At 34.6% G+C, this 17,029-nt stretch overlaps 2 protein-coding genes across 5 annotated transcripts in view; both read left to right on the top strand.

Moving 5' to 3' along the window:
• Positions 1 to 1,865, top strand: part of LOC122716483 (poly(A)-specific ribonuclease PARN-like) — a 16,682-nt gene extending 14,817 nt beyond the window's left edge. The window contains exon 12 of the mRNA XM_043939610.1: positions 988 to 1,865. Within this exon, the coding sequence (XP_043795545.1) occupies positions 988 to 1,082 (95 nt within the window). The 3' untranslated portion in view covers positions 1,083 to 1,865. The remainder of the gene's footprint in view (positions 1 to 987) is intronic.
• A 1,113-nt stretch (positions 1,866 to 2,978) lies between these two features.
• LOC122716476 (protein cortex-like) overlaps positions 2,979 to 17,029 on the top strand; it is a 220,163-nt gene continuing 206,112 nt past the window's right edge. For all 4 annotated transcript variants that reach the window (XM_043939581.1, XM_043939582.1, XM_043939580.1 and 1 more), the window contains exon 1: positions 2,979 to 3,421. In XM_043939581.1, coding sequence (XP_043795516.1) covers positions 3,293 to 3,421 — 129 coding nt within the window. In that variant the 5' untranslated portion in view covers positions 2,979 to 3,292. The remainder of the gene's footprint in view (positions 3,422 to 17,029) is intronic.

Genomic DNA, 17,029 nt, shown 5'->3' with positions numbered 1-17,029 from the left:
AAAAAAAAAAAAAAAAAAACAAACGTTTAGAATTATAAATATTTTAATGCTTACGATTAAATAATTATTTACATTTAATTGATAATTTCTATGTTATTAAATAATGTATTCTATCATTCAAATTTTTATTGTAAAAAATTTATCATTCGTGATAGGGAATCAATTGGAATCAATTGTATTTATCATAGGAAAACACATGTAATTATCATTGGTTATGATAATGATGATGACCGACTACTACTACTACTACCACTACTACTACTACTGCTACTACTACTACTGCTACTGCTACTACTACTACTACTACTGCTACTGCTACTAATACTAATACTACTACTACTTAATGTAGAATTGTTTATTCTTACTTGTTTTGCAAGTTAAGTTATCAATGTACTGAACTTGTCATTGAAATTGTAACAATCAAAAAAAAAAAAAAAAAAAAAAAACGATCTACACTGCCTTTGAAAACGAAAAATTTTGAATTTGTTTACATTAATTTGTACCAATTCGTATATTTCTATAAATTACAAAATATAAAACAAATTTCTATAAATTCCCTTATTCTATTCTTTCATTCTGCTCGAACATGTATTAGAAATTGATATTTTATTTTTCAGCCGCAACCGCGATCACAATTACATTTAATATTTCGATAAATCGACGAAATATCGAATAAAACTTTTTGCGAAATCCTTTGTAAAAATGATGATGAGCCAAGTTGAGACGAGTCTTAACCACCATTTTTCTTCGAAGAAAATTTTTTTTTTCTTTCTTTCTTTTTTTTCTTTTTTTTTTTTTTCTTTTCCTCTCTCTCTCTCTCTCTCTCTCTCTCTTCCTCCCCCCCCTCCCCCGTCTCAACAAACGTTACTGTACTGTCGCTTATCGATCGCTCACTTGATAATCAAGATAAAACTGTTTATTTCAACAACTAACAAACTCGAAGGGTTATGTCATTGCGCATAAACCGTGTTCTTGTTATGTGCGCAGGGAAACGACGCCGGAAGCGGAGGAACTATGCGGATGCAGAGAATGCGCAAAGATCGAAACAGAAACCCTTTGTCGAACCTGATTCCTGGGAATAAGTTTGCCCGAAAGGGAGCAATCGAATTGTAACATATCGTCCTCTGGAGTGACGGTAAACAAGTTGAAGATATATTGAAATATAGACGATATTTTATTGTATCATTTTTTTTTTTTTCTTCTTCTTTCTTTTGTAATATCAAACAAATTGAATCAAAGAAAAATTCCAGGTGATCATTTCTTTCTTTCTTTTTTTTTATTTATTTATTTATTTATTTATTTATTTATTTATTTATTTTTTTAACGCACTTAGAAAACGAAAAAAAAAAAAAACGCTTCGAGTTCGAGACGGGATAGATAATTTTCACATTAGCTATTATTTTCGTTGCTTTTCGAAGGATGAAAAATTGAATCGCTTAGAGAAGCTTAGCGAAATAATTGTTGTTGTCAATCAGCGATGATGTTGATGATGTTGATTTCTCGTTATTTCTCGGAGATCGATTGTATCCTCTGATTAACATTTTTATATATTTCGTGCACGTGGAATCAAAGATTTTTCACGGCGCGGTCGAGCGCAATTTATAGAAGTACAAATGTATCGATCTGTGAATAATAATTATACGCGTGGTCGCGTATATATCGTTGAATAGGCATTAAATTTTTTAACATCGGAACACCGCTTTATATTGTTAACTGTAATATTCTCGAATATTACGACACGAGTTATTGACGAAATATTTTTCTTATACAAAACAATAGGCAACGTACAGTTGAGTCTATTGATTCAGATATAACGATTGAAATGGATTCGTACGAATAAAACACTTGATGCAAGTTGATCTAAAATTCTATTGTATTATTCATGCTTGATCTCCCATCTCTTCATTTCCTGTCGTTTCAAGATTAAAAAAAATCAATTATAATAATAAGACAGATATGTGTTTTCTAAAGAATCTAATTAAGACTCTAATTAAGTTAAACGTTTTTCGCAAATCGTACATATATATCATGTACTGTCGAGAAATACAAGTAATTAATAATGCGTGATAGCAAACTATTTCCTCCTCGCAAGATATCGTTATTAAGATATTATCGTTTTTATGTTTTTTTTTTATAACTTTTATAGAATTAACGATGGATAAAAAAAGAAATCTACGCGAGTGATTTACGAATTTTTCGCGTGTACGCTATTCATTAACATTCATTTACGTCTCTATCGCTCGTAAATTAATAAAATTATTAAAAATTATTTTATTTTTTCCGAGATTTAAATATTTGATTTTATATATGGCGATTTACGTGGACGTTCGTTCAAGTTTCTTGAAACAGTGAAATAGCATTTAACATTATTATCGTGTATATGTACGAGAAATTTGAATAAATAAATTCGAATTCCATGCAAATCGCTTGTATAAAATCAAATAATTAAATCTTGGAGAGAATTTTTAATCTTTTTATTAGTTTATTAAAATTCTTGAGTGATGGAGACATGTAAACGTATTAATGAACCACGAATAACGTGAGAAATTCGTTAATTCATCGCTAATTACATAAAAATTAAAAAAAAAAAGTATTAAGACGAATATACATATAATATCGAATCGAATTGTGGATGTAATTTATTTACATTTACACATGTACATTTTTGTATATTTAAATTAAATAAATGCAGTACATCTCTGCAATTTATTTATTATTAATACACACACACCATTACGAATAATATTAAAAATTCCATAAAACGTAATAAACGCGTTTATTTTCTTCCGTCTTAATTTAACGATAATATTATAAGATAAATTCACGAATTTATATATTCCAATCGACCGCGAGCACATTGTTGATGTTTTCAAATACGAGCGCGACCTCGTGCGTCGTATCGATGAACGTTGTCAAATTCTATTTAGTTGAACATGGTTCCGCGTGTGAATCGGTGCGCGAATATTTCTCTCCGCGAAAATTTATAAATTTCGTATCGTGGAATGGTTTTCGTTCGATATTAACGGATATATAAACGTATGTGTCGAATATCGTTGTGCATTTTGTGTTTAAGTGATAATTTACCAGTGAACGATGTGATATCATTGATTACGATGAATTCGATACATATTTGAAAAGCGTATTTACGTAATTACTTCAACAATTCGGTACCTTTTGCGTCGATTCGATTGTTGTCGCGAAAAAATTATTCCATTTTGATTCTTTTCGGGTATGAGATATATCTTAAATTCGAAATTGAGTTCGTATTGTATGAGAAAATCGTTTATTCAAAATGCGAAGAAGAATCTTGAACTTTCGGAATTCGGAGGATCAAGCTAGCGAAAATATCGATACGACGCCATTGCGCAGAAGCACCATAGCATTCCCGCGGTTACGTTTGCTATACAAGGACTTCAAATCGGTGAGTCATGTTTTTCACATTTTTTTTGTTTTTGTTTGGATTGACCCTACGACGATGTTCTAATTCTATTCCATATGTGTTCGAAGAATGTAATAAACATACGAACAATCTCGTAATATTTGACGCAGATAATATTTTAATATCTATTGCGAGTGTAAAATTTCCGTTGAATTTACGAAATGAATTTTCATCGTATAGTAATTCGTAATATTTCTCGTAATGTTGATAAGCGTTGGACATTTTTGGGATTTCGAAGGGCATTGCATTTCTCAAAGCAAGGCACATGCCGCATAGAAACCCCAACCCTGCCGCAACGAACTCCAACGTGATTTTTATACCTGAAATTAAATTAAATTCTATGCTTTTTCTTAAATATTTCGGGAATACAGCACAATTTTTAAATTATTATCTTTCGTATATTCGCGTATATTATAATCGATTGATTTCCTTCGATCTTTTCTACTTCGAAAAGCGATACGTACTTCTTGAAAGAATAGTTTCGAATTTTTATACAATTTTTACATTATTACATTAATGCATAATCGTTTATACGTTATTATATTAGCACTTTATAATTTTACGTTTGGAATCAATCATCGATGGACATTCTTGCGACATCTGTCGATTTTAATCGTAATTACTTGTATTAATTTATCTATGAACCGATAGATAGCAGCATAGTTACCGAAAATTCAAACTTAATTATATATTTATTTCGGTTATTATTTATCCTTACTGAAAATTCGACTTGAAAACTAATTTACACGTTTTTTAACATCGTATTACATTTTAAACATTTATAATAAATATATATAAAATATCAAATACGGATATCTCAATTTAAAATTAATTTCAATACAAATTATTCAAAATTAATATTTTTTTTTGTCAATTAAATTCCAATTAAGTTCGATCAATACGATGTTAAAATGGGATAACGAAAATATTAATTAGATGAGAACGTTTTAAACAATTCGCGCTTTTTTGGGCTTCTGATGCCCAAAGAAGAAACCTTTCAACTTTCAATAGGGAAGCTCTAAACTCGTCGTCAAGATCACCATCTAATCCGAGGTATACCCAATACACGTGGAGCGAAGCTCAAAAGAGTATGTTGCGCTATATTAGCAACAATATATTGCGTCCCAGTGTAATGATTTCTTCGAGTTCTACGGACCATGAGAGATTTACCATGCTTGGCAGCACGGCATCGTACAATGATACGATTTCGTTCCCCTCTATGTAACACCGTTTTTTATCCGGGCAAGAGCGTTTCTTTTCGATCAGAGTTAGAAATTGCACGCGTGGCGTGCGGGACAATTTCGCCTCGTCACTTTCTGCCCTGTCGATCAGTCTGACAAATAATCAATCGCTCGTTAAACCTGCATGACGACCGCAGGAGAAACGTTGAAATCTATAAGCGGTAAACGAATGACAAGTTCTGCAATTATGTGTATCGTTAAGATCAGTTATGTCGGTCGAACGTCAGAATATTTTTATTATATAGGGTGACCTATTTTATTATAGGAATATTATTTATTCTCGAATGACTTGTTGTATCGATGTGTTATAAGATTATGCGGTTCCGTTTAAACGTACATTTTTCTTTTTTTTCTTTTTTTTAGAAAAGTTATTTGCAAATTATTTCCAAGTATTTAATAGATTTCTCGAACAGCGAGTAATTCGAGATACAATTAGATTTATAGATCTTTATCTCGTTGGAACTTTCGTAATACGTAATTGTAATTTTGATTATCTCTTTTTCGTACTTTTTTTATCTTCTATAAGATCAATTATTTTTATCGACGTTCGATATCTTCGGTCTAAAAAATGAAATTCTTTCCCTCGAATTTTCTCGAAACAATATTATGAAATTTAATATCCCGTATATAATCTCTGGCTGAAAAAACGTAAGCGGCAATTCAATTCGCAACCAATCGCATGCTTGCCCCTTTACTCATATCTTTCCACGTTTTCTATCGCGCGCAATCGTTTTCCGTGTCCTCGTTCGTATTTTTGCTTCGTAGAGAAACGAAGGGAGGAGGAGTGATTCTTTCTAAGAGTGACGGTGACAGCATAGATATACGCTTCCGTTAGACAATGGCGTTTCGTCGAATAGAATAATGCAGACGGTAGTACGATATCGGAATACCTTCTCGCATTGTCAACCTGTAGAATTAACCTCTTATCTCGAAAATGTATAATGGCGGTTAAAAGCGTCGTGGCGCCCAATAAATTTTCATCGACATCTCGTGAATTTTATCGGATTTCGAAATTTATGACGTTACATTGTCGATACATTAGAGAAATGACAGATCTGAGAATAATTTTCGATAGAAAATTATAATTGGAGCATTGAGACGGTAACTTGGATCCTCTATCGTAATTTTCTTCTGTAAAATTTATTTACAGAATAATAATTAAAATCGAATTTATCTCTTCTTATATCGCTCCAATAAATTTTTATCAATATCTCGTGAATTTTTTCGGATTTCGAAATTTATGACGTTAGAGAAATGACAGATCTAAAAAGATTAATTTCTGTAGAAAATTATAATTGAGACGGTAACTTGGATCCTCTATCTAATTTTCTTCTGTAAAATTTATTTATTAAATCATAATTAAGCTCCAATGTTAAAAATGTAGACATTCTAGTAAATTTGCAATCGATCTTTCTTCTCCATCTTACAATTATTTTCGTATTTTTTAAATATCCATCGTGTTAAATTGCACTTCAAATTAAATAAACTTTCAAATTTTCTTATACGAATTCTCGCTGTTAACCAGCTATTTTAAGTAGAATTTTATTTGCAAATGTCGTATCGTATCTCGTCTACCGTTGAAAAAGTAACTAGTTAAAAATTTCGAACAGAAATTATTTCAAGTAATCACTCATTAAAATGCTAGGAATAACATTTATTCCTAGCTATTATAGTTGATCTTCTCCTCATACAACCCTTGTTGTTTGCTATTACAATTGTATTATTATTATTACATTTTGAATATTTAAATCATCCAAGTAACTTTGTTAACTTCAACTATTAAATTGATTACACTTATTATTATTATCATCACATTTTGAACGATAAATCATCCAAGTATCTTTATTAACTTCAACTATTAAATTTTGCCCATCTATGTCGTGTTTAATAGAGAGCAGAAGAAGAAGAATCCTCTATCCTCGCATACGGATGAAGTTCTTGCGTCCCCTCTTTTTAAAATTCACATCCCGCCAATTGCGCTACGTTATTACAGAGTCCGCAGATGATACTGTATTAACAGTTGAGAATTTCTCGCAGTTTTACGAGGCGGGTACCTTTATGGAATTACGAGCAGATTTCCTCGGGCTATTAGGGTTCTAGCTGTAATAGGCACGTTACACCGAACCTCTTTTTTCAGAGGACGTCGCAATAACAACAGTCGATTAGCATTGCCTCGCATTACTTACGGTCCTGAGTGAGTAAGAAAAAATCTTACTGCGTAAAAATTCAGCCAACGAGTGTTTAAGGGTTCTTAAAATAGACGCAACGTAATTGCGTTTTGAAAATTTGTGAATACATGCAAGGCAGAGCGAAAAAGTATTTTGAGAGACGGTTATACCAAGTAAAATTCTTTCGTCGGAAAGAATAATGATAATTTTTGAATAATATAAATCCGTTACGAAATTTTCACTTCGCAATGTCTGTTGACTTTTATATTAACATTGACGCATCATTCGTGCAATTAACAATTTTCACGATTTTTATTCGAATTTTTACTTAAAATTAGAAAAAAATTTGAAAATATTTAAAAAAAACTAACTTTTCAAACTTAAGATCGAAAACGAAAAGATTTCTTTACTCGAAATAGGAAAAGGCGTGTACAAAATTTGTAAATATTTAAAAAAAAAAGTAACGTTCATCTACAAATACCGATGTAAAATTGTTTAAAACGCAACGATATCCCAATATCGAATTATTTTCATTTTTTCTCTCTCCCTCTCGTTCGAACAAACGAAATCCATTTTCATCGTCGCCCTATCCCATGTTCGTTTGCATTCATTTCCACCCCGATCTCCTCTCCGATCCTCTCCAATATATTCGACGAGCGACGGTTTTTTACGATCGTCCCATTGGCGAGCAGGTTTTAGTAACAATTTGTCGAACACGGAGGCCCCCGACGTTTTGCATCCGAGCACAACTCTCTTTCTCTTTCTCGGTGTTTCGTTGCATCCCCGGCCACGGGAGGACGATTAAATTTGTATGCCCGTTAAAGCACAATGCTTGTTGTGCACGCTCGTCAGCGCGACCTAAAAAAAAACTCCATATACCGCACTGTAGTGTAGCATGGCGTCGGAACAAGGACGGTTCCTTGTTCCGCGAACAACATCGGCTTTGCTGAGACGCATGCGACTCAAACATTGGTCGTACAACGGTTAGGTTACTCCCTATAATTGGAACATTTAAGAATTTCTCCACGAAGACGGAATTAACGAACTAGAGATGAAGTTTAAATTAAAAGCAACACCGATGGAAAGAAGTCTCGAAAGTCTGATCGGTTAATTTAGATGAAACCATTTATTCTCATACGTATTTTTGTTTCTATTCCATATTTGTCACGTATACCTCGATACCGCATTATAGCGCGGGCATAGAATTGAGATTATTTTAAAAATTTTATTATTTCGTCATGATATTTGTGTTCGAGTAATTAAGATAACAATTGTACGTATACGAATAAGGTAAACATACTAATACTACTACTACGTAACGTGTGGTGTCAGGATCGTCAACAAAACGTCTGAAGTGGGGATAAACGGTCCTAGCGTTATTTCGAAGTGAGACTTCTTTCCAGCAGTGGACAATATATATTTCTTACGTATCAAATTGACGCGATTTTCGAGATTTTAGAAGACAAATGAATTCGAATATTTACTTTATATCTCTTAATTACGAATAAAAAGTGATTTCTATAATTTTTCTTGTGTCAAGAATTTTGGATATCGGTTTCAAGATGTGAAGTTCTATATTCTATCCGTCTTCCGTGTTACTTATATTCAGTGGTTTATTCTCCCTATAACTGGAATATTTAAGAATTTCTTCACGAAAACGGAATTAACGAGCTAGAGATGAAGTTTAAATTAAAGCAACACCGATGGAAAGAAGTCTCGAAGTCCGATTGGTTAATTTGGATGGAACCGTTTATTCTCATATGTATTTTTGTTTCTATTCCATATTTGTCACGTATACTTCCATACCGCATTATAGCGCGGGTATAGAATTGAGATTATTTTAAAAATTTTATTATTTCGTCATGATATTTGTGTTCGAGTAATTAAGATAACAATTGTACATATACGAATAAAGTAAACATACTAATACTACTACTGCGTAACGTGTGGTGTCAGGATCGTCAACAAAATGTCTGAAGTGGGGATAAACGGTCCTAGTGTTATTTCGAAGCGAGACTTCTTTCCAACAGTGGACAGTATATATTTCTTACGTATCAAATTGACGCGATTTTCGAGATTTTAGAAGACAAATGAATTCGAATATGTACTTTATATCTCGTTAATTACGAATAAAAAGTGAAGTGATTTCTATAATTTTTCTTGTGTCAAGAATTTTGGATATCGGTTTCAAAATGTGAAGTTCTATATTCTATCCGTCTTCCGTGTTACTTATATTCAGTGGTTTATTCTCTTTTTTATATTTTACTTCAAAGTTTCGTCTCTCACTTGTCCAAAACGATTCGCTCGCTTTAAAAAATTATCTGTTTTATGGAAAGGCAGTATCTGTATCAATCCGATCCAAATTTTTAACCGATACAAGACCAGCCAAGTATACCGCTAGCTCGATAGGTTTAATAATAAGCATTAACACCGCCTACCGGTAATAATTTCACTCGTTTCTCGTTCGATCGTGGCCGCTTTTTTCCTCGAACGTCGCCGACGAATTATTGGCGAACCCGATAACCATCTAGAATAATCTTACCGGTACCGATGCCGATATCAACGTTATTAGAAGGGCGATAAATATGCGAGGAATATGACAGGCTTGCAATTAACTTACTCACACTTTGGTCCGCCTCCTTCGTCCATTTAAGATTCCAAGCTTCTGTAACACGCACTCCTGCGTTTACCATCCCTCGCGTTTCAATCACGATGATTAAATCTGTTATCTCTCTCTCTCTCTCTCTCTCTCTCTCTCTCTCTCTCTCTCTCTCTTTCTCTCTCTTTTCTCATATATACATTGTGTCGGTCTTGACAGCTTCGTCTTGATAAACGAGATAACGCGCTCTTCTTGGTTAATCTTATAAATCGATTTTCGTCAATCGATACGTTAAAAGCCTCTTCCTCCTTTCTCCCTTATGATATTGTCTAAAGAGGGAACAAAACGGCTATCGAATCAACCCTTGAAGGAGAGGGACACGATTAAAACGTGCACTGCAGAGAGAAAAGGGACAAGCGAGACGACGAACGAAATTTCCTCTCTTCTTTCGCGAATAATTGTTGCGAAAAGAGAGAGAGAGAGAATCCACCCGCGGCGCGTGGTCGAGGGAGAGATCTCACCGTTTTACACTTGAACCTTACCTCTTGCTTTGGCAAGGATACTCCGCACTTCATTCACGTATCGCAGCGCGAGCCGAGAATCACTTGGGACTTAGCAGGCCAGTAGGATTCGTACGCAGCCACCACAGGACCACTAAGGCCCAAATCACCCTCGGCCATTTATTCTTCGACCCTTTGCACACCGCGACGCCAAAAACTGGACTGGATCCCAAGTCCGGATCGCCTCTCGTTTCGTTTCATTTCGTTTCATGTATTCGTTTGCATTGTGCACCCTCCTCGTAGTTGTCGGCATTTTCTCTCTCTCTCTCTCTCTCTCTCTCTCTCTCTCTCTCTCGCGAAAAGTATTAAGGAGTTTAGTGGTGAATAATAATAATATCTCTGGGATCGTGAATGGGTATATACGCGTCATGGTAACCGCGTTATTGTTGAATAAATTACTTTTTTTTTTAAATTATAAACGTATATGTATATAAGAGATAAGGATAATGGAATGCAACAAATAACGGCGTTATAATGGACGACGGAGGATGCGCGTTTCATAAAATTTTCTTACGAGAGTCACTTATAAAGAGGTTAATATCCGTTTTATGCAAATGAAACTGTTCGAAACTAATAAACGTAAATCTTTGGAAGATATCGGGGGATGGGAGGCCGATCGAGATTTCTTTCGATGACGAAAGATCCTTTCTAAATTCGATTTCGATTTCTCGAACTGAAAGCAAATCGATTCGCTTCATAATTGGAAATAATTGGAAATAATTGTAATCGCGAAACGGTCGAGATTATATGAGAAATACAGATCGATTATAATATTTATAAATAAATGTTATTCAAGCATTTTAAATAAGGCAATTTATTATATGCCAAATAATTTTATTCGAAATCTTCAACTAGTTACTTGTTCAATCCAACTCTGACGATAGTGCGATGTAACTACTCGATGCGAATCCACATTGGATCAATTTCGACGTCGCGCCGCTGTCAAAGGTCGATCTTCACGTCTGATAAAGCGATTCGAAATTTTCAAACTTCGGTGCGCACAACACTCTTTAAAAATAGAACAAATTCATGGAATTACTTTATTTATCGGACGAAAAAGATCCCTTTTCACAATTTTTTTGTTTATCCAAGGAAAAATTCAACATTTGTCAATTACATCATAAATCCTAAAAATTTCTTTTCAACAAAAATTTACCAGCCATCGTTCTATATTAATTCATGGTTGATTTTGGACACGATTTTCCTCGTCATCATAGATGCAAAGTTTAAAAAAAATTATCGTTAACTCGATGGGATAAATTCAGAACAGGCTCTCCCGTTCCCCTGTCATTGACACTTTCCCGTTGCTGTTGCAACCGACTCGGCTAGATCGTGCATTGCCACTTCGTCGGGCAATTAATCCGAGAGCCCGGTTTAATCTCGCCGCTCTCGGAACTGTTATTTATTGTTACTCGGTGCTCGATAAGAGCGTCTCGAGCCGTGCACCCGTGCACTTCATCGGCGCATATCTCGCGACTATTATCGGGCCCCGGTTAATTAGATCTCTCTCGATTGCTCGGATTCCATTCCTGCCACGGGGTTTCGTTACCTCGCTTTCGTCATGGATCGTGGTACACGGTATATCGATAGATCGCGCTGAAACGCGAGAATAAAGGCAGAGTTGAAAAATAATTTGTTGAATAAAGTTAAATTAAATAAGTGATCATTTATTAAAAAATGCTCGAATAACATTTGTTCGTAGTTTATTACAATTGACGTAACGCTTTTCCGTGTATAACCGTGTGCACCTTCGGTTATGATTATTTCCGATTATTCTCGAATGATGAAGTAACTTTATTTCGTAACTTCAGTTATTAAATTTTCACCGAATAAAAGTAACCGCGGTAGAGGCAATGGAGAAAATTATTAAAGTATCTTTATTCGTAACTTCAACTATTAAATTTTCCCTTTCACTGAATAAAAGTAACCGCGGTAAAAGATTTAGAGGGAACTGAGCTGTTTCCCAAAAATTATTAAAAACAATTGAGAAAATTATTCGCAACTTTATCTATTTTCCCCATCACTGAATATAAAATATAATAAATAAATAAAAGAATAAAAGTAATCGCACAGGGAAATAGGCAGATTCCAATGTAAAATATAGGAGATTTAGAAGTGAACTTTTTTCCAAAAATTATTAAAAGCAATTGAGAAAATTATTCGCAACTTCATCTATTTTCCCCATCACTGAAAATATAATAAATAAATAAAAGAATAAAAGTATTCACAGAGAAATAGATAGGTGTAAAACGTAGGAGGATTAAAGTAATCGAATAAAAGACTTAGAGAGAATTGAACCGTTTCCCAAAAATTACAAAAAGTATATTATAAAAGGTAATTAAGAAAATTTCGTTCAGATTTGAACTACTATTAGATACGAAACATAATAGACTAAACTTTTCCTCGCGACTATTATCTAATATTTGTCATTTTTTATTTCTTCGTAATACCAAATAAAAATAATAAAATATCCATAGAGATTAAAAAATTTTTCTGGAAAAAATATTCTGGAAAGAAAATTTCGAGGACGATTTGTTTTATCGATTTCTCCACATCCCTCGTTTCGCTCGCTCAAGTATTATACAGAAGTGCGAGCGTGCGCGAAAATGACTCGGGATTCGGAATGCGGAATGAGATCGATAGAGGTGGAAGGGTGAGAGATCGGCATTAAGCGCGTCACGGGCCATTCCTCGGAGATCCGAGCTATCCTTTCTTTCTTCCAACCGTCCCCCTTCCCGGAACGCAGCGGGCCGAGAAGAAGAAGAAGAAGAAGGAGAAGGAGGAGAAGAAGGAGAAGGAGAAGGAGAAGAAGCGAGTAGGAACAAGCGGGGTGATTTAAGCGGTCGGGCAGGACAGTGAGCAGGACATAGCAAATGAGGATCGTGCGAGGCGAGGTGGCGTGCTAGACGCCATAGCGAAAACGAGATCCAACAAGGAGGTATAGCGGGCTCGCTCGTTGCACGAGGGGGGAACATCCTGACTGGCTTATTAACGAGATTCAAACAAGTAGTGGGCCCCCCCACCACCAGCTGAATTCTAATCGCCTCTCTTTCTCAACGTGTGTAACTCTTTATATATATATATATATTTCGAGCTCGATGCTTTCTTTGTTGCGACACGGTGGAAGAGACAGCGTGGGTAACGTTGGAACCGTGTACGGATAATAATATTTCCACGCGCATGCGCACGTGGTGCACGTTAAGTAAAAACCATCCCATCTCTCGTGTGTGGGAATCTTCACTGGCTACGCAACGGTTTCGCGCTTTTATAATTTTTCCAATCTCTCTCTTTCTCTCTCTCCCCTCCTCCTCATTCACACCGCTCGCTTTGCATTCCAAACTTTCGTTCAAACTTGTATTTCGTAGTTGCTCAGGAAGAGGAGGGTCTCGTTCTTTCGTTCGATGATGCCAGGGAATAGTTTTGGGTAATTTATCGTTCGAATAATATATAATTATATCGGATCGGTTCTCACGAATAAATGTATTGTTTGAATATTTTAATTGAATTACTCGAATCACTTTGCTCGAAATTCTTAATCAGTTACTTTTTTTTCAACGGGTTGTTTCTTTTCTTCTTCTCTTTTTTTTTTTTCGCGAAGCAAAAATTTTCGAAGCTTGTTGCATAACATACGTTACGTAACTCTCGAGATTTCTTCACCCTCTTTAAATCTCTCTCTCAATCTTTATTTCTCACAGCTATCATCATCAAAGATTTTCGCTCCTGGTTAACTCGGTTAAGATACGTAACGGTTGATGCGTGCGGGATAAAAAAGAGGCAATCTCTCTGCTACGAATCGTGAATCAGGTTTATATATTTAAACGCTCATCGAACCAATAGATTCGCGTTTACTGCGTCGAGTAACCCCGCTTATTAACCCAAGAAACGAGATTAATTGGAAATCGATTCCAAGAGAAAAATAAAGATCGGATAGCAGATCTTCCCTGTACCGGAAATTGCTTCCGTCTTGGAGCTTTATTTCTCGCTTCCACAAATTTTTCTGCCAACGAATGAAACTTATATTGAATCGAATTTATCGAATTCGACGTATCATCATCGATATTATCGATCCATCGTCTCCATCGCGAAAATCGTTAAACTCGATCGATATTTTCGCGACGACACAAGTTACGATTTAACGAAAAATCTCGCTCGATAAAAAATGATCGAACGAAGGAGGAAGAGGAGGAGGAGGAGGAGGAGGGCGACACGGGGATGGTTGAAAAGAAATGCGGCGAACGACAGTCGAGCCTCGAGCCCTCCTCGCATAAATCCACCCGTTATCCAATATCAAATCTTCGAGCCGAGCGAGGAACTCACTTATTCCTCACCTCGAGTTTTATCTGGCCGGATCGAGCGTTATACTCGCGCGAAGAGAGAGAGGGAGGGGAGGGGGAAAGAAGAAGAGGGGATGGTTTATCGAAAGCCCGCGGCGCTCTCCCAGACATTCCGGAAATTAACAATTATGATTCTGCTCACCGTCATTACGCGTTAAATATCGTGGAAGCGGCCTCTAAAACTTAATGACGCCGTGTGGCATCGTGTTGGAAAGGAGAGGAAAAAGGTGGAGGTAGGGGGGGGGAGCCGTGGAACGATTTCTGGCTAAGATTTAACGCGCACATACGGGGATGTAATTAAACGAAGCGACGGTAACGAGGAGTTGGAATTTAGGGATGTTCAACTGCGATTTTGGAATAAACCGATTTTAATGGGAGGAAAGGATACACGCGATTATTTTTGTAATGAAATGTACATTTTATAGTGAGAAGGAACTTTTCAATTACAATTTTTTCCTTCCTATGCGAATATAATACGTTAATTTTGAACTTGTACTAATCTTGGAAGACTTTAAGAAGCGAGGAGGAATGCTCTGATTTATATATATATATAAATAGTTGTAATTAATTTAAGGCGACAGGAGAAGTTAGAATTTAGAGTTAGAATAAATTGATTTTAATGGGAGGAAAGGATACACGCGATTATTTTTGTAATGAAATATACATTTTATAGTGAGAAGGAACTTTTCAATTACAGTTTTTTCCTTCCTGCAAACAATACATAAATTTGAGCTTGCTGTTGTTACTATTGTTGGAAGACTTTAAGAAGCAAGAATACTCTGATTTATATATATATATATAAGTAGTTGTAATTAATTCAAGCGACGGTAAGGAGGAGTTAGAATTTGGAGTTAGAATAAACCGATTTTAATGGAGAAAAAGACACACGCGATTATTTTTATAGTGAAACGTACATTTTACAGTAAGAAGAAAATTTTAACCTTTTCAATTCCAACTTTTTCCTTCCTATTTCCTTTCTATAATACAATATGTAAATTTTGAACTTGTACTAGTCTTGGAAGACTTCAAGAAGCGAGGAGGAACGCTCTGATTTATATATGTAAGTAATTGTAATTAATTCAAGCGAGGAAGAATTAAGGTAAGAGTTAGAATTTGGAGTTAGAATAAACCGATTTTAATGGAGAAAAAGACACACGCGATTATTTTTATAGTGAAACGTACATTTTACAGTAAGAAGGAAATTTTAACCTTTTCAATTTTTTTCTTCTTATGCGAATATAATAAAAGTAGATTTGAGCATGTATTGGTCTTGGAAGACTTTAAGAAGAATGCTCTGGCTATGATTTATACATAGATAGTTGTAAATAACCCAAGGTAGAATTGGAATTTGGAATAAACCGATTTTATAGTGAAACGTAGATTTTATAAGAGGAAGAAAATTTTCAATTAATTTTCAATTCCAATTTTTTCCTTCCTATGCGAATACAAGTAGATTTGAGGGTGTACTATTGTTGGAAGACTTTAAAAAGCGAGGAGGACCACTCTGGTTATGATTTATATATAATTGTAATTAACTTAAGTTGTAATTAACGAGGAGTTGGAATTTGGAATAAACCGTTTTAATGGAGAAAAAGACACACGCGATTATTTTTATAGTAAAACATTTTATAATGAAAAGGAAATTTTAACCTTTTCAATTCCAACTTTTTCTTTCCTATTTCCTTTCTATATGAATACAATATGTAAATTTGAGTACACTAATCTTAGAAAACTTTAAGAAGCAAGAAGGAAATTTGGCTACGATTTATACACATAAGCAGTTATAATTAATCCAAGCAACGATAACGAGAATTAGAATTTGAAATAACCAAAGGGTAACCCGATTTTAATGGAGAAAAGGATATTTTTATAGTGAAGCGTACATTTTATAAGAGGAAGTAAATTTTAACCTTTTCAATTTCAACTTTTTCCTTTCTACACGAATATAATATAGATTTGAACGTGTAGTCTTGGAAGACTTTAAGAAACGAGGAGGAACACTCTGGCTACGATTTAAAGTATACACATAGAGTAATTAACCCAAGCAACGATAACGAGAAGTTGGAATTTGGAATAATCAAAATAACTCGATTTTAATGGAGAAAAGTAGATTTTATAAGAGGAAGAAAATTTTAACCTTTTCAACTTTTTCCTTCCTATATAAATACAATACATAAATTTTGAGCGTGTACTATTGTTGGAAGACTTTAAGAAGCAAGGAGGAAATTTGGCTACGATTTATACACATAAGCAGTTATAATTAACCCAAGATAACGAGAAGTTGGAATTTGGAATAATCAAAATAACTGGATTTTAATGGAGAAAAGTAGATTTTATAAGAGGAAGAAAATTTTAACCTTTTCAACTTTTTCCTTCCTATATAAATACAATACATAAATTTTGAGCGTGTACTATTGTTGGAAGACTTTAAGAAGCAAGGAGGAAATTTGGCTACGATTTATACACATAAGCAGTTATAATTAACCCAAGATAACGAGAAGTTGGAATTTGGAATAATCAAAATAACTGGATTTTAATGGAGAAAAAGATACACACGATTATTTTTATAATAGATTTTATAGGAAGAAAATTTTAACCTTTTCCTTCCTATGCGAATACAATATATAAATTTTGGACGTGTACTACTACTATTGTTGAAGACTTTAAGAAGCAAGGAGCAACGTTCTG

Source organism: Apis laboriosa, unplaced genomic scaffold, assembly GCF_014066325.1.
Source record: "Apis laboriosa isolate Shangri-la unplaced genomic scaffold, ASM1406632v1 scaffold46_cov150, whole genome shotgun sequence".
In the NCBI taxonomy this organism is placed as follows: domain Eukaryota; kingdom Metazoa; phylum Arthropoda; class Insecta; order Hymenoptera; family Apidae; genus Apis; species Apis laboriosa.
This window is presented reverse-complemented; position numbering and strand designations above follow the sequence as displayed.